The following is an 18,318-nucleotide window of genomic DNA, read 5'->3' as shown; positions in this document are numbered from 1 at the left end:
AGTCAGATCAAAACCCTGGTGAGGACGACGAGCATGCAAATGAGCATCCCTGAGACGGTTTCTGACAGTTTGTGCAGAAATTCTTTGGTTGTACAAACCCACAGTTTCATCAGCTGTCTGGGTGGCTGGTCTCAGACAAGAAATTTGAGAGAAATAAGCTATTTTTGCATATGGAAAATTTCTGGGATCTTTTATTTCAGTTCATCAAACATGGGACCAAAAATGTACATGTTGCATTTATATTTGTGTTCAGTATACTTGACCTAGAAACTATGTCTGAAGCATACTGGTAACCCAACACTGTGTGTGTGTGTGTGTGTGTGTGTGTGTGTGTGTGTGGACATGGACTCACCAGCACGCGGTCTCCCACTCGAAGGTCCTTATCCCCGCCTTTCTTGACCGAGCCGCTGTCGGACATGTTGGAACCTGACTCGTTACCTGTCTTTACCGAACTGTTGAGCATTCCTTCCCTGAGTGGCATAACCGCGCGCTGACCAGCGGGCGAAGCCCCGTTGACGCCATGGAGCGTCAGGTTCTGAGCCGTCAGGGAATCAGCAGAGTGGCCGTCGCTCCCTTCGCCCACCGGTTGCCTGGTGAGCTTGGAGGGGCGCGTGAAGATGCCCTGGTGTGGCTGGCACTCAAAGTAGCGCACGCCGCCCACAGAGCCGTCATTTTTGCCCAACAGGTCGTTGAGGACCACCCCAGCCCACTGTCCCGGGGCGAACTGGGTCTCGCCCAGGTAGGCGATGACGCCCGGTTTGACCCCGTTGACCCAGACGCGTTCGCCAACTACGTAGTCCCCCAGGACGTCGTCCCCCACCTCGGATGTTTTGGAGCACGACTTCTCCGAGGCATTGCTGCTGGGGAGTGGGGAGGTCTGCTTGTGTTGGGAGTCTATGGATGTAGAGAGAGAGAGAGAGAGAGAGAGAGTATGAGATCATGTAGGCTACAATCATGGAATTCCTATTTACATTCATTACTATTGTAGACAAGATTATAGGTTACAATCAGATAATTCCTATATTCATTCAAATGGACATGGATCTACAGTATGGCTTTGATTACAATGATGAAGAGCAGTGCATGCCATAGGAACAAAAGTGCTGAATAGGGGAGAGAAAAGGCGATACATACAGGTCTACAAACAAATAATGTGAAAAATAATCAACTAAACAACGTAGCTTGTCTATAGGATTAATATGTTGTGTTGTACGCAGGTTACAGTCCAGTTTTCTCAATTCAGTCATAATACAAATGTAGAAGATCTATAATAGTGATGAGTGGGTTTGACGGGTTTAGGGTCATGAAATATTGAATGGATGAAGAGCGGGTGGGTGGCGGGCACGTTGAATCAAGAGAAAACAATGCATTCAAAATCCAGTCACTCAAGCATCTATTTATCCAATTTCGTCATATCACATCACAAAACGGTGTTTATGCGAGGTTAGCCATTACTCTACTTCCTAATGAAAACTGTGTCTGAGATTATCTCTCATGTAATGATGACTTGACCGGTACTTCGCTGTTTGACACATGATGTTTAGATGAGCACTATCCATTCTGGTGAGAGAGACACAAGCTGTTAACTGTAGCAAGGCAGCTAAGCTGTGTGTGTGTGTGTGTGTGTGTGTGTGTGTGTGTGTGTGTGTGTGTGTGTACGGTTGGTGCCAGGACTGTCTCTCTAAAACCACAAGAGTGGGGGAGGGGGCCCAATGGCTGTTTTTATGCCTCAATTGCTCCCATATGTTGTGAGACCGATAGACTTGGTTGCAAAATGGGTACTACATTGAACAAAAGAATGTGGGTTTTAGCATGATAATTCAGTTTTGAAACTTAATGGGATCGTACAATGGCATTTATGGAGGTACAGTGCCTTCAGAAAGTATTATCACCCCTTGACTTTTTCCACATTTTGTTGTGTTACTGCCTGAATTTAAAGTTATTACATTTAGATTTTGTGTCACTGGCCTACACACATTACCCCATAATGTCAAAGTGGAATTTATGTTTTTATACATTTTTACCAATTAATAAATCTGAAATGTTTTAAGTAAATAATTATTCTACCCCTTTGTTATGGCAAGCCTAAATAAGTTCAGGAGTAAAAATGTGCTTAACAAGTCACATAATAAGTTGCATGGACATAATAGTGTTTAACGTGATTTTTGAATGACTACCTCATCTCTGTACCCCACACATATGATTATCTGTAAGGTCCCTCAGTCGAGATGTGTATTTCAAACACAAATTAAACCACAAAGACCAGGGAGGTTTTCCAATGCATCTATTGGTACATGGGTATAACAATTTAAAGCAGACATTGAAATTCCCTTTGAGCATGGTGAAGTTATTAATTACACTTTGGATTGTGTATCAATACACGCAGTCACTACAAAGATATAGGTGTCCTTCCTAACTCAGCTGCCAGAGAGGAAGGACACTGCTCAAAAAACAGTTATTATGATAGAAAACAGAGGATGGACCAACATTGTAGTTACCTCACAATACTAACCTAAATATTCAAAAACATGCATCCTGTCTGCAATAAGGCACTAAAGTAAAACTGCAAAACATTAGGCAAAGAAATGCACTTTATGTCCTGAATACAAAGTGTTTTGTTAGTGGCATATCCAACACAACACATCACTGAGTACCACTTCATATTTTCAAGCATGGTGGTGGCTGCATCATGTTATGGGTATGCTTGTCATCGGCAAGGACTAGGGAGTAAAAAAAATCACAAAAAAACTAAACAGAATAGAGCCAAGCACAGGCAAAATCCTAGAGAAAAACCTGGTTCAGTCTGCTTTCCAACAGACCCTGGGAGACAAATTCACCTTTCAGCAAGACAATAACCTAAAACACAAGGCTAAATATACACTGAAGTTGCTTACAAAGACAACATTGAATGTTTCTGAGTGGCCTAGTTACAGTTTGGACTTAAATTGGCTTGAAAATCTATGGCAATACTTGAAAATGGCTGTCTAGCAATGATCAACAACCAACTTGACAGATCTTGAAGAATTTAAAAATAATAATGTGCAAATATTGTACAATCCAGGTGTGCAAAGCTCTTAAGACACTGACACAGAAAGACTCACAGCTGTAATCGCTGCCATAGGTGATTCTAACATGTATTGACTCAGGGGGTTGAATACTTATGTCATCAAGATATATTAGTATTTTTTTTCTTTTTTACGTTTCTTCCACTTTGACATTAGAGTATTTTGTATAGATCGTTGAAAAAAAAAAGATAATTAAATCCATTTTAATCCAACCTTGTAGCACAACAAAATGTGGAAAAAGTAAAGGGGTGTGAATACTTTCTGAAGGCACTGTCTTGTATGTTCCCCCGCAGGAATGTAACAGTCACCACTTAGAAAACATTTTGTTTTGTACAATGTGTTTTACGTTAATACATTAGAAATCTATACACTGTAATTGCATGAATGAAGAGTGATTATAACATCAATCTTGATGGGTTACAGAATACAATAATGTTGTACATTAAACAAAACAAAATCAAACAATGTCATTAAGGCAACTGTATTTTGATGTGAACACAAAATAAACACATTTAAGTGTAATGAGTGTTAATCATAAGTGTAATGGGTGTTTCAGCAGGTATCTAAGGAGGAAAAACATCAGTATCTAGCTTGTGTGGAGATTAGGTTCAAGCAGCACTGATAAATCAAACTCTAGTCTTTCTTGACAAAGACTAGGATATGCTGGATGAAACCCTGTGAACATGCAATACATATATGTAGTGCAGTGCTACTTTTGACAAGGACCCATAGGGCTCTGGTCAAAAGTAGTGCACTATTTTGGGAATATGGAGCCATTTGGGACACTGCCCCTGCTTCCAACAGCTACTCTTTCTGGCCATAACTAATGTGTGTTTGAAAAGGCCTATTAAATCTGAACTTCCACTATATTTGGGACTCTTATAGAAAAGGGCATAGCCTATGATTTTCAATTGCTAGTGTACATTAAAATGTAATTTTAACCCCAAATAAAGTGATTTATAATGGGACGATGAAAGTCACTTGTACCCTTCATATTTCAAGTTATTATACCTCCAAAACACAGATACTTTTTTTTACCAAACAAAGCTTTGCACATCGGCCACATGATAATGAGGACAATGTCCTGTGAGGTCATGTGTGTGCTTGCGTAGGTAATATGTGTGTACTATGCAGTATGTTTGTGTTGGTGTGTATGTGTGAAGTAATAAAGTGTGTGCAGTAGCAGGTGCTGTATGTAATATGTGCAGTTGCAGGGGGTATGGGTGTGTGAGCATGCTCCTGCTTGTGCATGTTGTGTGTATCATATGTGTGAGCTTTGTCAACACCATGGCCCTGTGCCACATCACTGGGCCAACACAGAGAAGAACTCTACCCACCCCCTTCTCCCTCTACAAGTCCCAGCCAGACAAACAAGCATGCACCAAAAAAGACAGGCGCAGTGCTAGTCCAAGTGGCTGGGTTGCCAGGGCAACGGAAGATCAAGGGGAAAATGAGGCAGGCAGGAGGAAGAGCAAGAACACAGGCCTCACTTTCACTATTGTGCCTAGCCACCTCCCACCACCATCTGAATCCAACTATTCAAACCAGCCCTACACAATCACCCCACCACAACTCCTTAGAACACCCCCTCCCTCTCCCTCACTCTCTCTTCCCTTGCTCTCTCCCTCTCTATCTCTCTCTGCCCCTCTCTCTGCCCCTCTCTCTCTCTCTGAGAACTGAAAGCTTTCAGAGACTTAAGTCCAATAAGTGAAGTTGAACATTTCTTTGGCTTCCCTAATAATAAACTGATGTTAATTCCTCATAAAAATACTATAGCTAATGTGTAGCATTCACGGTTATGGGGCTGATTTTAAGGACAGTGAGAGAAGGAGAGACTAGGACTAGGCTTTTAGGGGCGATACCTAAACACTTTTCTCTCTGTTATGATTCTTTGTTTCGACAGTTACAAGGACATGACCTCTAAAGATAGAACCATTGGGAGCAGTTATGAGGTAATACCATGTACGCTTTTATGAGATTGACAAACGATTTTTAGCAGGGTTGGGTCATTCCATTTCAATTCAGTCAATTTCATTTTCAAGGAAATTTTCCTCAATGCTTCTCTATAACCAAGATTCCATCCTGTAAAGTACACGTTGGATGAAAAATGTCACAACAGGCCTGTTGGAAAGAGCAAATTTGTCTGTAAACTTTCCAAATGTCGACAAAACAAAATACACTAGACAAAGTGGGATCTTTTTGTGTCTGTTAAATATATTATGCAAGAAATGGGGGTGGAAACGCCTTTATGTGCAAATATTTATAGTATAACCATCATATTGAAGTAAACTTGGAGTGGCGCGATGATATGTTGTCTGGTCCTCCCACTACGACTCAGGAAAGCACGCAGTAAAATAAGTAATGATGAACTTGAAAGGGTGGTGAAAGTGCAAGGTTATGAGCTTGATGCTGCTTTCCAATAAATATTGAGGGTCTAATTCTGGTGACACGATGATAGATGCTTGGATGCCGTTTGACAAATAAAAAGAATCTCGCTCTTATCCATAATCTTATCATGTAGGTAGCCTACCAGCACTGTATCTGCGAGTTGTTGGCTAGACCGCACTTGCCAAGACCAGAGTGGGAACAAATTTCGCTATGTAATGCTTTTTTTTGTTGCTGACAAAACCTCCAGTAGAGTTGAACATGCAATGGAAACCCATTTAACTTGTATTTTTTATTCGTAGGTGGGAATTTAAATGCCACAGTTATTTTTATGTTCACTATGTTATCACACACAGTCTTTTATCTGCAACAAGTTAATTTGATGGAAACACATGTCTGGTGGGAAAATGCGTGTATTGTTTTTATTGAGATTTTCGAATATTCATATGAAAAGCTGTCACCAATTGGACGGAAACCTAGCATATGAGAACATTTTTGAATTGGAATTTCAGTCTACTTCCTAAATTGACATAATTTAAATTGAATTTACCACAACCCAGATTTGTTGTCCCTAATACAGTTGAAGTCGGAAGTTTACATACAGTACACTTAGGTTGGAGTCATTAAAAATCGTTTTTCAAACACTCCACAAATTTCTTGTTAACAAACTATAGTTTTGGCAAGTCGGTTAGGACATTTACTTTGTGCATGACACAAGTAACTTTTCCAACAATTGTTTACAGACAGATTATTTCACTTATAATTCACTTAATCACAATTCCAGTGGGTCAGAAGTTTACATACACTAAGTTGACTGTGCCTTTAAACAGCATGGAAAATTCCAGAAAATGATGTCATGGCTTAAGAAGCTTCTGATAGGCTAATTGACATCATTTGAGTGAATTGGAGGTGTATCTGTGGATGTATTTCAAGGCCTACCTTCAAACTCAGTGCCTCTTCGCTTAACAACAGTGGGAAAATCAAAGGCAATCAGCCAAGATCTCAGCAAAGGATTGTAGACCTCCACAAGTCTGGTTTATCCTTAGGAGCAATTTCCAAACGCCTTAAGGTAACACGTTCATCTGTACAAACAATAGTACGCAATTATAAATACCATGGGACCATGCAGCTGTCATACCGCTCAGGAAGGAGACGTGTTCTGTCTCCTAGAGATGAACGTATTTTGGTGTAAAAAGTGCAAATCAATCCCAGAACAGCAAAGGACCTTGTGAAGATGCTGGAGGAAACAGGTACAAAAGTATCTATATCCACAGTAAAATGAGTCCTATATCGACATAACCTGAAAGGCCACTCAGCAAGGAAGAAGCCACTGCTCCAAAACCACCATAAAAAAGCCAGACTACGGTTTGCAACTGCACATGGGGACAAAGATCGTACTTTTTGGATAAATGTCCTCTGGTCTGATGAAACAAAAATAGAACTGGTTGACCATAATGACCATCGTTATGTTTGGAGGAAAAAGGGGGGAGGCTTGCAAGCCGAAGAACACCATCCCAACCGTGAAGCACGGGGGTGGCAGCATCATGTTGTGGGGGTGCTTTGCTGCAAGAGGGACTGATGCACTTCACAAAACAGATGGCATCGTGAGGTAGGAAAATTATGTGAATAAGCAACATCTTAAGACATCAGTCAGGAAGTTAAAGCTTGGTCGCAAATGGGTCTTCCAAATGGACAATGACCCCAAGCATACTTCCAAAGTTGTGGCAAAATGGCTAAAGGACAACAAAGTCAAGGTATTGGAGTGGCCATCACAAAGCCCTGACCTCAATCCTATAGAAAATGTGTGGGCAGAACTGAAAAAGCATGTGCGAGCAAGGAGGCCCACAAACCTGACTCAGTTACACCAGCTCTGTCAGGAGGAATGGGCCAAAATTCACCCAACTTATTGTGGGAAGCTTGTGGAAGGCTACCCGAACTGTTTGACCGAAGATAAACAATTTAAAGGCAATGCTACCAAATACTAATTGAGTGTATGTACACTTCTGACCCACTGGGAATGTGATGAAAGAAATAAAAGCTGAAATAAATAATTCTCTCTACTACTATTCTGACATTTCACATTCTTAAAATAAAGTGGTGATCCTAACTGACCTAAGACAGGGAATTTTTACTAGGATTAAATGTCAGGAATTGTGAAAAACTGAGTTTAAATGTATTTGGCCTAGGTGTATGTAAACTTCCGACTTCAACTGTATGTTAGTGCACCATTATATATACAGTGAGTGAAAAAAGTACTTGATCCCCTGCTGATTTTGTGCGTTTGCCCACTGACAAAGAAATGATCAGTCTATAATTTTAATGGTAGGTTTATTTGAACAGTGAGAGACAGAATAACAACAACAAAATCCAGAAAAACGCATGTCAAAAATGCTATAAATTGATTTGCATTTTAATGAGGGAAATAAGTATTTGACCCCTCTCAATCAGAAAGATTTCTGGCTCCCAGCTGTCTTTTATACAGGTAACGAGCTGAGATTAGGAGCACACTCACAGGGAGTGCTCCTAATCTCAGTTTGTTAACTGTATAAAAGACACCTGTCCACAGAAGCAATCAATCAATCAGATTCCAAACTCTCCACCATGGCCAAGACCAAAGAGCTCTCCAAGGATGTCAGGGACAACATTGTAGACCTACACAAGGCTGGAATGGGCTACAAGACCATCGCCAAGCAGCTTGGTGAGAAGGTGACAACAGTTGGTGTGATTATTCGCAAATGGAAAAAACACAAAAGAACTGTCAATCTCCCTCGGCCTGGGGCTCCATGCAAGATCTCACTTTGTGGAGTTGCAATGATCATGAGAACGGTGAGGAATCAGCTCATAACTACACGGGAGGATCTTGTCAATGATCTCAAGGCAGCTGGGACCATAGTCACCAAGAAAACAATTGGTAACACACTACGCCGTGAAGGACTGAAATCCTGCAGCACCCGCAAGGTCCCCCTGCTCAAGAAAGCACATATACATGCCCGTCTGAAGTTTGCCAATGAACATCTGAATGATTCAGAGGTCAACTGGGTGAAAGTGTTGTGGTCAGATGAGACCAAAATGGAGCTCTTTGGCATCAACTCAACTCGCCGTGTTTGGAGGAGGAGGAGGAATGCTGCCTATGATCCCAAGAACACCATCCCCACCGTCAAACATGGAGGTGGAAACATTATGCTTTGGGGGTGTTTTATTGCTAAGGGGACAGGACAACTTCATCGCATCAAAGGGACGATGGACAGGGCCATGTACCGTCAAATCTTGGGTGAGAACATCCTTCCCTCAGCCAGGGCATTGAAAATGGGTCATGGATGGGTATTCCAGCATGACAATGACCCAAAACACATGGCCAAGGCAACGGCCAATGAGTGGCTCAAGAAGGAGCACATTAAGGTCCTGGAGTGGCCTAGCCAGTCTCCAGACCTTACTCCCATAGAAAATCTGTGGAGGAAGCTGAAGGTTCGAGTTGCCAAACGTCAGCCTCGAAACCTTAATGACTTGGAGAAGATCTGCAAAGAGGAGTGGGACAAAATCCCTCCTGAGATGTGTGCAAACCTGGTGGCCAACTACAAGAAATGTCTGACCTCTGTGATTGCCAACAAGGATTTTGCCACCAAGTACTAAGTCATTTGCAGAGGGGTCAAATACTTATTTCCCTCATTAAAATGCAAATCATTTTATAACATTTTTGTCCATGCGTTTTTCTGGATATTTTTGTTGTTATTCTGTCTCTCACTGTTCAAATAAACCTACCACTAAAATAATAGACTGATCATTTCTTTGTCAGTAGGCAAACGTACAAAATCAGCAGGGGATCAAATACTTTTTCCCCTCACTGTAATCACAATATATTTCTAAATGGAAAAAGTAGCCTTTTGGTATTGAAATCCAAGGAGGATGAACATAGGGACAGGACAACAAGAGGACATTATCTAGGCCTGCCTGCTTATTATCAAATCAATTGGACCTCAATAAAGGGAAGAGTATGTACTGTATTATATCACCAATCAACGACAGAAACAATGGCAATGATCTTGAACTAAAAAGGAAATTAGAGCAGGGCTTTTAGTACACAAATGGAAATTTGATGACCAAACAGCTATTCACTCAATAGCCCTAACCTGATTCTCTGTGTGCACTGCAGGCAGGCAGTTGATGAACACTGATGTGGGAAAGGATGACAGTCAGTTAGTAGGATTAGGTAAATTACTATGACTACCAGCTGTTCCTGAAATGACCCTGATCTAGAAAAATATTATAGAGACTAAGTTTGATTTTTTTTTGCTGTGGAGCCATGGTTCCAGGTGTTGAAAACTGTCTTAAAGAGTGACATTGTGGCCTATGCAGCTGTTGTAGATGTTGTAATGTTGGCTTATGGATGCATGCGTAAGGGGGCCTCCTCCGTAAGGGCGCTTGAGAAATGGGGACATTCAATAAATAAGATAATTCAATGGCATTGTTTTGTTTGTTCAGGTAACTGAGAGGGACTTGAAGTAGGCCTACCTCTAACGATTTAAAAATACTTCCTTTTTATATAAATAAAGCATTGCTAATATTGCTTACAACATATATTCATATTGTGTTACAAAACTGTGCATGGAGAGAGGCATTTTACCAACATTCAATAACTAAGATAATTCACATGACTTTGTGAATTTGGATAATTGAGAAGGAATTCAAATAACACTATTAGTCCTACATCCCTTAAAATATCTATCTATTGATAGTTAATTGTACATAGTTTATTGGTAGTTATACTTACAACATACACTAACACTGCACTGCAAAATAGTCCTTTTGAAGGAGGAACAAAAAATAAATAAAAAACATATGCACTGTCAAAGGCATTACTGCAATGCCTGATTCTTATTTACCCACGACTGTACTTCCTGTGTTTTTCTCTTTCCTTTCCTTTGCTCACAACATTCCACCGTCAACTTAAACCATGACACGGCTGCCTCTGATTGAACTCTCCCATACAGGCTAATGCAAATAACAAGACAGCAGAAGCAGCCCAGACTCCCCCAGACAGTGTTTGGCCTCCTGTAGGCTAATATCAGCTGAGTGCAGCTGGGAGGGAGAGTCTAGCTGTAATTTTGCAGAAAGCTGTGCAAGGTTAGCGTTTTTCGTCATGACTCTTGTTCTGGAGGCAGTTCTGCAGAGTGGTCAATAGCTCGCACAGCCACAAAGTCATAAAATCTAACTGTAAACCTAACCCTAACCACACTGCTAACCCTAACCTTAAATTAAGACTAAAAAGCTTTTTTTTTTAAACGGCTAATTTTTACAATATAGCCAATTTTGACTTCACAGCTGGCCTATTTAAGGGGAAATTGCTCAGTTCTGCCCAGGATAAGACTCATGACAATAAACATCATCCTGCCTAGGGTCTGGGCTTGTTATGTGATCTAATACCGGGAATAACGTAAGTGTCCTATTTCTGTTGGCTTTACACACTGTCAACACCTGGGTAGATGGAGAGTAGGTTTCGGATTTGTCATGGTGGTAGACAAATATGGTTTAGTACTAAGATGTCATCTCCGTGAATCACAACAAAATCTCCTACAACAATGATTCTCAACCTGAGGTGCCAATACCCCTAAGGGCACCTGGCATATCCACAAGGGGTACTTGAGAAGACTCATAAGAACACAGGCCTAATGATCAGTTGCACATGAAGGGGTACTTCGGACAAAGCAAAATGTGATTGGGGCTACAGTAACCCAAAAAGTTTTTAAAACTCTGACCTAAAGCATAATACTGTACCTAGTGCCCCGAGTTTTTTCTGACAACATGAGCTGACCAGGAAAAACTCAGGGCCCTGACAACAAACAAACAATCAATTACAACAATCAAGGAATCGCTGGTCACTTCCAATGATGAAATGCCACCATGATTGATAGCCTAATTAAGTGATAGAAAATCCGCTCTCTTCCTGAGAGTCTAGAGGAAGTCTTGAAGTGTGAAGAAGTGACTTACTGTCTTTATGGCCCACAGTGCCGGAAGCAGATCCCCCACCAGAGGTTCGTCCCACGGGGCCAGGGGAGTGCTTTGGGCCCCTGCCAGGGATCTTCAGTCCACTGGACTTCAGCATGTTCATCATGTACAGGGGAGATGTGCAGGGATGAGAAAGTCCCTATCAAGGCTTTCGGTTTGAGGCACTAGAAATCGGAATGGTGGCAATCTCTCTCCATTTTAGCTGTGGAGAGGAGTGGAAGCATCAAAGTGTATTAGTGACGACGCTAGCTTTATCCATCTGTAAAGGACAATTCGGTTCATAGAAACATTACAGGAACGTTCTGTACTAGCTGGGTTTCTTGTTGAGATCTCCAGCCCTTTTAAAACTTAAGCCATGTCAAGGTGTAGCAAGTATAGCCTATACTGTACTACTGTAAAGGCCTACACATTTAAATAATTGAGTGGTTCCTTTTAAAAAAAAATGTTTTTAACTATAGATAAGAAAACAATAGGCCCTATTTCTGATTTGGGTTAATCATCTATGTTGTTGATTCTCCTGAACTCTGGCCAATGGGCCTTAGTAAGTCAAATGTATAGTTTCAAGTGTGTTGTTGGTGAATTAATGCACAGGGACTTAAATGTGTTCACTTTCACAAAAAGAGCTTCCCGTTTTGCCTCAAAGCTAAAGTTTGTATTTCAAGATTATTCACTGACAGAAAAAGAGACATTTGGTCTTGTCTTTGGTTGTGCATTCATTACAAATAAATATCCTAGGGCTATTTATAGAATTGTGGTTATAATAGTGGTTATTAGACTTCTGTTAGGGTTAGGGTGGCCTTATGCCAGTGCCATAGCATCACATGTCTATGAGAGGACTTCATTGCACTAGGCTCTGCCCACACACTCTGAGATCTGATCAGCTGTATTCCCAATTGCATGCATGGCCTACAAGACAAATAACATCTCTCCAACCATAATATGTAATTCATGACAATGTTACATCACTGTTCTAGCACCACGGCGCACTTATGCAGGTTTCGAGATAAGACGACTGACAAAATGCAAAGATGCTTTTACAGTATCATCAGCACCATTCAGTCGACTCATGTATCAACATCAATTCGTAGGTTATTTTATGCAATAGTCCTGTATATGCTTTCAGAATATTTCCTCAGGGCAGTTTTATGACAGCTCTGCTAGGGGCTATATTCTTGACAATACAAAGTTGCTACTTGGTAGCCTATATACATTACATGACCAAAAGTATGTGGACACACATGCTCGTCAAACATCTCATTCCAAAATCATGGGCATTAATATGGAGTTAGTCCCCCTTTGCTGCTATAACAGCTTCCACTCTTCTGAGAAAGCTTCCCACTAGATGTTGGAACACTGCGGGGATTTGCTTCCATTCAGTCACAAGAGCATTAGTGAGGTCGGGCACTGATGTTGGGTGATTAGGCTTGGCTCGCAGTCAGAGTTCCAATTCATCACAATGGTGTTTGATGGGGTTGAGGTCAGGGCTCTGTGCAGGCCAGTCAAATTCTTCCACAATGATCTCGACAAACCATTTCTGTATGGACTTCGCTTTGTGCATGGGGGCATTGTCATGCTAAAACAGGAAAGGGCCTTCCCCAAACTTTTGCCACAACGTTCGAAGCACAGAATCGTCTAGAATGTCATTGTATGCTGTAGCATTAAGATTTCCCATTACCGAAACTAAGGGGCCTAGCCTGAACCATGAAAAACAGCCTCAGACCTTTATTCCTCCTCCACCAAACTTTACAGTTGGCACTATGCATTCGGGCAGGTAGCGTGCAACTGGCATCCGCCGAACCCAGATTCGTCCATCGGAATGCCATACGGTGAAGTGTGAATACCATTTGGTGAAGTGTGAAGTGTAAATTTGAGAACGCGTTTCCACTGCTCCAGAGTCTAATGGTGGCGAGATTTACACCACTCCAGCCAACGCTTGGCATTGCACATGGTGATCTTAGGCTTGTGTGCAGCTGCTCAGCCATGTAAACTAATTTCATGAAGCTCCCGAAGGACAGTTCTTGCGTTGACGTTGCTTCCAGAGGCAGTTTGGAACTCGGTAGTGAGTGTTGTAACTGGGGATAGACTATTTTTACCTGCAACATGCTTCAGCACTTGTCGTTCTATTCTGTGAGCTTGTGTGGCCAACCACTTTGCGCTGACCGTTTCCACTTCACAATAACAGCACTTACAGTTGACCGGGGAAGCTCTAGCAGAAATTTGATGAACTGACTTGTCAGAAAGGTGGCATCCTATGACGGTGCCACGTTGAAAGCCACTAGGATGGCGGCGACAGAGACGGTCGCCTCGCTACGCGTTCTTAGGAAACAATACAGTATTTTGTTTTTTTATGTATTATTTCTTACACTGTTAACCCAGGAAATCTTAAGTCTTATTACGTACAGCCGGGAAGAACTATTGGATATAAGAGCCACGTCAACTTACCAACATTACGACCAGGAATATGACTTTCCCGAAGCGGATCCTCTGTGTGGACCACCATCCAGGACAATGGATCGGATCCCAGTAGGCGACCCAAAACAACAGCGCCGCAGAAGGGGCAGACCGAGCGGTCTTCTGGTCAGGCTCCGTAGACGGGCACATCGCTCACCGCTCCCGAGTATTCTACTCACCAATGTCCAGTCTCTTGACAACAAGGTAGACGAAATTAGAGCAAGGGTTGCCTTCCAGAGTGACATCAGAGATTGTAACATTCTCTGTTTCATGGAAACAATGCTCACTCGGGATATGTTATCAGAGTCAGTACAGCCACCCGGTTTCTTCACGCATCGTGCCGACAGAAACAAACATCTCTCTGGTAAGAAGAAGGGCAGGGGTGTATGCCTTATGATTAACGAGTCGTGGTGTGACCATAACAACATACAGGAACTCAAGTCCTTTTGTTCACCTGACCTAGAATTCCTCACAATCAAATGTCGACCACATTATCTACCAAGGGAATTCTCTTCGATTATAATCACAGGCATGTATATCCCCCACAAGCAGATACCTCGACAGCCCTAAAAGAACTTCATTGGACTCTATGTAAACTGGAAACCACATATCCTGAGGCTGCAATTACTGTAGCTGGGGATTTTAACAAGGCTAATCTGAAAACAAGGCTCCCTAAATTTTATCAGCATATCGAATGCGCGACCCGGGCTGGCAAAATTCTGGATCATTGCTACTCTAACTTCCGCGACGCATACAAAGCCCTCCCTCGCCCTCCTTTTGGCAAATCTGACCATGACTCCATTTTGTTGCTCCCAGCCTATAGACAGAAACTAAAACAGGAAACACCCCTGCTCAGGTCTGTTCAACGCTGGTCCGACCAATTTGACTCCACGCTTCAAGATTGCTTCGATCACATGGACTGGGATATGTTCCCGGATAGCCTCAGACAACAACATTGATGTATACACTGATTCGGTGAGCGAGTTTATTAGCAAGTGCATCACTGATGTTGTACCCACGGTGACTATTAAAACCTTCCCCAACCAGAAACCGTGGATTGATGGCAGCATTCGCGCAAAACTGAAAGCGCGAACCACTGCTTTTAATCATGGCAAGGTGACCGGAAACATGACCGAATACACACAGTGTAGCTATTCCCTCTGCAAGGCAATCAAAAAAGCTAAGCGTCAGTATAGAGACAAAGTAGAGTCGCAATTCAATGGCTCAGACACGAGACATATGTGGCAGGGTCTACAGTCAATCACGGATTACAAAAAGAAAACCAGCCCCATCGCGGACAACGACGTCTTGCTCCCAGACAAACTAAACAACTTCTTTGCTCGCTTTGAGGACAATACAGTGCCACTGACACGACCCGCTACCAAAACCTGCGGGCTCTCCTTCACCGCAGCCAACGTGAGTAAAACATTTAAACGTGTTAACCCTCACAAGGCTGCCGGCCCAGACAACATCCCTAGCCGCGTCCTCAGAGCATGCGCAGACCAGCTGGCTGGGGTGTTTACGGACATATTCAATCAATCCCTATCCCAGTCTGTTGTTCCCACATGCTTCAAGAGAGCGACCATTGTTCCTGTTCCCAAGAAAGCTAAGGTAACTGAGATAAACGACTATCGCCCCATAGCACTCACTTCCGTCATGAAGTGCTTTGTGAAACTAGTCAAGGATCACATCACCATCACCCTACCCGACACCCTAGACCCACTCCAATTTGCTTACCGCCCCAATAGGTCCACAGACAACGCAATCACACTGCCCTAACCCATCTGGACAAGAGGAATACCTATGTAAGAATGCTGTTCATCGATTACAGCTCAGCATTTAACACCATAGTACCCTCCAAACTCGCCATTAAGCTCGAGACCCTGGGTCTCGACCCCGCCCTGTGCAACTGGGTCCTGGACTTTCTGACGGGCCGCCCCCAGGTGGTGAGGGTAGAAAACAACATCTCCACCCGGCTGATCCTCAACACTGGGGCCCCACAAGGGTGCGTTCTCAGCCCTCTCCTGTACTCCCTGTTCACCTATGACTGCGTGGCCATGCACACCTCCAACTCAATCATCAAGTTTGCAGACGACACTACAGTGGTAGGCTTGATTACCAACAACGACGAGACAGCCTACAGGGAGGAGGTGAGGGCCCTCGGAGTGTGGTGTCAGGAAAATAACCTCACACTCAACGTCAACAAAACAAAGGAGATGATCGTGGACTTCAGGAAACAGCAGAGGGAGCACCCCCCTATCCACATCAACAGGACAGTAGTGGAGAAGGTGGAAAGTTTTAAGTTCCTCAGCGTACACATCACGGACAAACTGAAATGGTCCACCCACACAGACAGCGTGGTGAAGAAGGCGCAACAGCGCCTCTTCAACCTCAGGAGGCTGAAGAAATTTGGCTTGTCACCAAAAACACTCACAAACTTTTACAGATGCATAATCGAGAGCATCCTGTCGGGCTGTATCACTGCCTGGTACGGCAACTGCTCCATTGTTGTCCTCATCAAGGACAACAACCACCCGAGCCACTGCCTGTTTACCCCGCTATCATCCAGAAGGCGAGGTCAGTACAGGTGCATCAAAGCTGGGACCGAGAAACTGAAAAACAGCTTCAATCTCAAGGCCAACAGACTGTTAATCAGCCATCACTAACATTGAGTGGCTGCTGCCAACATACTGACTCAAATCTCTAGCCACTTTAATAAAAAAAAAAAAATGTATCACTAGTCACTTTAAACAATGCCACTTTATATAATGTTTACATACCCTACATTACTCATCTCATATGTATATACTGTACTCTATACCATCTACTGCTTCTTGCCTATGCCGTTCGGGCCATCGCTCATCCATATATTTATGTGTACATATTCTTATTCATTCATTTACACTTGTGTGTATAAGGTAGTTGTTGTGAAATTGTTAGATTACTTGTTAGATGTTACTGCATGGTCGGAACTAGAAGCACAAGCATTTCGCAACACTCGCATTAACATCTGCTAACCATGTGTATGTGACCAATAAAATTTGATTTGAGTGCTTCAATAAGGCCATTCTACTACCAATGTTTATATATGGAGATTGCATGGCTGTGTGCTCGATTTTATACACCTGTCAGCAACGAGTGGGACTGAAATAGCCGAATCCACTAATTTGAAGGGGTGTCCACATACTTTTGTATATATATATATATATATATATATATATATATATATATGACAGTGCAGTAGGGCTAAGCTTGGCTACAATATTACAATTTGATGTTCTAAGCATCGAAGGACCATTAGGCTATTGAGTGACACATTGTCATTGCTAAGCTTGTTGGATACATTGTTTACACAATTATATTGCGAATTGATATTTCTGTGCTAGGGAAACAGAATGCGCATCCAATCACATAAAACCTATTGACCTATTGTTATACCAATTACAGCGTGGTGTGCATTTCTACTTCAGCTCAACGAATCCCGATAAATATGCATGAAAGAAACGCTTACCTTTTAATGTACAATTTACGCATAAACGTATTTGTTTTTCCTATAGGAGAGGGGTGCGCTGATCGGTTGATTTATCAGAAGGTTGCCACTCCCTATACACCAACACGGGGATGCACAAAAAATATGGATGCTGAGCTGGAGCTGAAAGGGAGAGTGTGATAGGATGCGAGCCGCATTTGGCAATTTCAGGCGACTGAGATGCCGGTTTAATTTCAAAATGCGACTTTCAGAAACAAAATGAGATTGTTTTCAGAAACAAAATGTGATTGTTTTCTCATAGCAAACAGAAACAACAACGTAACAATATGCCAAGTCCTCGGTCTGCCTTCTTGTTTGCGGTTTTGGTGTGCAACGAAGCATCAGCAACTCACATGCAATCATGCAGCTTCGATTCCCGTCCACGACTCTTAAAGGCGCTGTATGGTCAATCTGTAGTCTGCATTGGTCGTGCAGCGTTTACGTACGGTGATAGCCTCTACAGAAGTCATGGCACTCATAGTTCTTGCGCTTCGTCGCGCAGCGCAGAGCTGTTGTGAAGGAAGTTGTCAAGGAAGTGAGTTTGTGTTTATACAGGACCTCCCGCCCTCACCTACCATCAACCAATCATGTAAATGCGGAGCTATACGGAGTCCTACACATTGTTACACAATTTGAGAGGCACACGGTGATGCGGAACAGAGCTCAATTTGGCCTCCGCGGGTGCGTCACACCATCCATACGGCGCCTCCGAACACATTTTCGGATGAAGCATAAATTGACTCTTAAAAACGTTGACCAGTACGCACAGTCAGTCGCACATGTGGCGTATTGAACACAGAAGATGAGGAGGTTTTCAATGTTTCGCTTGGGGCGCAATGGATGTTTGGCCTCTTTTATTGCCTCTGTAGCCTCCCCTTTCGCTGG

At 42.7% G+C, this 18,318-nt stretch overlaps 1 protein-coding gene across 6 annotated transcripts in view; it reads right to left on the bottom strand.

The window, feature by feature from the left end:
• LOC106567552 (CAP-Gly domain-containing linker protein 2) overlaps positions 1–18,018 on the bottom strand; it is an 82,192-nt gene extending 64,174 nt beyond the window's left edge. For 2 of the 6 annotated variants that reach the window (XM_014137002.2, XM_014137005.2), the window contains exons 1-3: positions 17,416–17,973; positions 11,436–11,655; positions 353–894 (exon numbers count right to left, since the gene is read on the bottom strand). In XM_014137002.2, the coding sequence (XP_013992477.1) occupies positions 353–894; positions 11,436–11,559 (666 nt within the window). In that variant the 5' untranslated portion in view covers positions 11,560–11,655; positions 17,416–17,973. Of the gene's footprint in view, positions 1–352; positions 895–11,435; positions 11,656–13,895; positions 13,956–17,415 lie in introns of those variants that run through there. The other 4 variants (XM_014137006.2, XM_014137007.2, XM_014137003.2 and 1 more) reach the window with 3 other exon arrangements.
• Positions 18,019–18,318: the final 300 nt, after the last annotated feature.

The sequence above is a fragment of the Salmo salar genome, chromosome ssa13 (assembly GCF_905237065.1).
Source record: "Salmo salar chromosome ssa13, Ssal_v3.1, whole genome shotgun sequence".
Lineage (NCBI taxonomy): Eukaryota > Metazoa > Chordata > Actinopteri > Salmoniformes > Salmonidae > Salmo > Salmo salar.
Note: the sequence above shows the minus strand (reverse complement) of the source record. Positions and strands in the feature narration are given on the sequence as shown.